Source organism: Bidens hawaiensis, unplaced genomic scaffold (genome assembly GCF_021521415.1).
Source record: "Bidens hawaiensis isolate Kalapana, Puna unplaced genomic scaffold, B.hawaiensis_p1.1 tig00053807_1, whole genome shotgun sequence".
Lineage (NCBI taxonomy): Eukaryota > Viridiplantae > Streptophyta > Magnoliopsida > Asterales > Asteraceae > Bidens > Bidens hawaiensis.
In genome coordinates this window covers 73925-76285 of record NW_027499664.1, presented here as the reverse complement: position 1 = coordinate 76285, position 2361 = coordinate 73925, and the positions used below count along the sequence as shown (strand labels likewise).

Genomic DNA, 2361 nt, shown 5'->3' with positions numbered 1-2361 from the left:
AAACAGAAGTAGATGCCTTATTCATTTCATTTCCAATCACGGTTACATCAAGTTTAAACATACCATTGAGGGCATAGCCCTTACCAACATACATTCCACGCTTAGTCAAGACAAACTTGTCCGACTCAAACATTAAACGAAAACCAAACTTATTAAGCAACCAACCCGAAACCAAATTCTTACGAATTTCGGGCAAATACAAAGTGTTGCTCAAAGTAAGCTCTTTTCCCGAAGTCATCTTCAAGATCACATTCCCTTCACCCTTGATGTCGACCGTTGCTTGATTCCCCATAAACAACTTAGCATCACTAGCAGCCTCCTTAAAGGTGCTAAAGAGGGTCTTGTCACCACACACATGACGGGTCGCACCCGTATCAATGAACCATCCTTGCAGTTTGTCCCCCACAAGATTGATTTCTTCAATCACTGCCGAGAGCTCGGTGATCATTGCCACCAACGGTTCACCATTTTCATCCACCATATGCACACGCTCACGCTTAGGCTTCTTGCATTGATTCGCATGATGACCATTCTCATTACAATTGTAACAAACACCTTGGAAGTTTGAAGATTGAGGTTTCTTTTTCACAACCTCTTTCTTCAGTCCAAGGTTCACCTTTCCCTTTCCCTTATTCATTTTACCCTTACCCTTATGCCCCCCCTTAGGATTGTCCAAGTTCAACCATGTTGGCCTTAGCCATTGGCTCCACACGAGCTGATTTTTGAGCCGTTTTATTGTCTTCCTCAATTCGAAGACGAACAATTAATTCATCAATAGTCATCTCCTTTCGTTTGTGCTTAAGATAATTCTTAAACTCAACCCAACTAGGAGGCAACTTTTCAATTATGGCTGCAACTTGGAACGTTTCACTAAGTGTCATACCCTCGGCATGAATTTCATGAAGTATAACTTGTAGTTCTTAGACTTGGGTGATCACAGTCTTGGAGTCAACCATTTTAAAGTCCAAAAAACGGGCCACAACAAATTTCTTTGTTCCCGCATCTTCGGTTTTATACTTCTTGTCTAAAGACTCCCATAGTTCTTTGGCACTCTTTATCCCACAATAGACGTTATACAATGGATCCGCCAAACCATTGAGCACGTAATTGAGACATAGAAATTCAGAATGTTTCCAAGCGTCCAAAGCACTCACACTTTGGGCATCATCTTGGGCAGTGGGTATGGGGGCTGTTTTCTCCAAGAACTGTGCTAAGTTCAAGGTTGTCAAGTAGAAAAACATTTTCTGCTGCCACCTCTTAAAGTGGACACCCGTGAACTTTTCTGGTATTTCAGCATGGTTAGCCATTGCGGTCGCTCCCACATTGGCTGGGGTGGTCAAATGGACAGCAGGGGTAGCATTAGAAGTGTTTGGGGTTGGTCCTGTCATTCTTGCACACAGAAAACAGACCAAGTTAGTAACTTAGAAAAAAAAATTCAGAAAATTCTGAAATTTTCCAGATAAATTTATCCCGTGCGAGATAGCTTTATCTCGTGCGAGATAACAAAACCAGCCCAAAAAAGGAGCCTTTTCTGATTTCAGAATGCTAAACCATGAATGAATCCGTCTAAAACCAACTTTGAAGATCCAATTCTTGATTCTGAGACCAAAACAGAAAAGAAAAAACTGTTTTTAAAACATATACTTTTTGAAACAAAACTGGTTTGGATCAAAATAGAATAGTTTCTGAAAATTTAAACAAAGTTTTCACGATAAGCTATCTCGTGCTAGATAGCCAAAAACAGCCCAAAAAAGGAGCCTTTTCTGATTTCAGAATGTTAAACCAAGAACGAATCTGTCTAAGTCCAACTTTGATGATCCAATTCTTGATTCTGAGACCAAAACAGAAAAGAAAAAAACTGTTTTTAAAACATATACTATATTGAAACAAAACTGGTTTGGATCAAAACAGAATAGTTTCTGAAAATTTAAACAAAGTTTCCACGAAACGGTTTTAAAAATATTGTTTTAAGATTGTAGGAACCGAATTCGTGAATTGAGTAAATAAACAGAAAATTAACAAATAGTTTTATTACTTATACAATACAATACAAGAATCTGAAATACAATACAGAATCAAAGAAATAAACCAAATACAATACAAAAAAAAATGTAAACGGTTTGGCTGAGGATCGTGTTGAACACGGGGCCCTTAAAACAATATTTCGAGTCTCCCAAGAGAACTCGTTGTTTCCCAGGGTACAACAGCCGGAGCAGTAGTACTGCCGGAGTTAACCGTAAACCTAAAAAAAGGTTCAAATAAAAGAAACCAGAAATGTAGAAGAAGAAGTTGGAAAAACCTTGCAACAATGCTTGTGTTGTGTGTAAGGTTTGGTGTGTGTTGCAACTTAGTTTACCTCTC

The 2361-nt window shown here is 38.7% G+C and overlaps 1 protein-coding gene across 1 annotated transcript; it reads right to left on the bottom strand.

Annotated features, from left to right (window-relative positions):
• Positions 1-250: 250 nt before the first annotated feature.
• LOC143600221 (uncharacterized) lies at positions 251-1388 on the bottom strand (the record flags this gene model as incomplete). The annotated part of the gene is made up of 2 exons (XM_077077970.1): positions 1018-1388; positions 251-743 (listed from the first exon to the last, which is right to left on the bottom strand). Coding segments are annotated over exons 1-2 (864 nt in total), but the record flags the coding sequence as incomplete, so codon positions are not given.
• Positions 1389-2361: the final 973 nt, after the last annotated feature.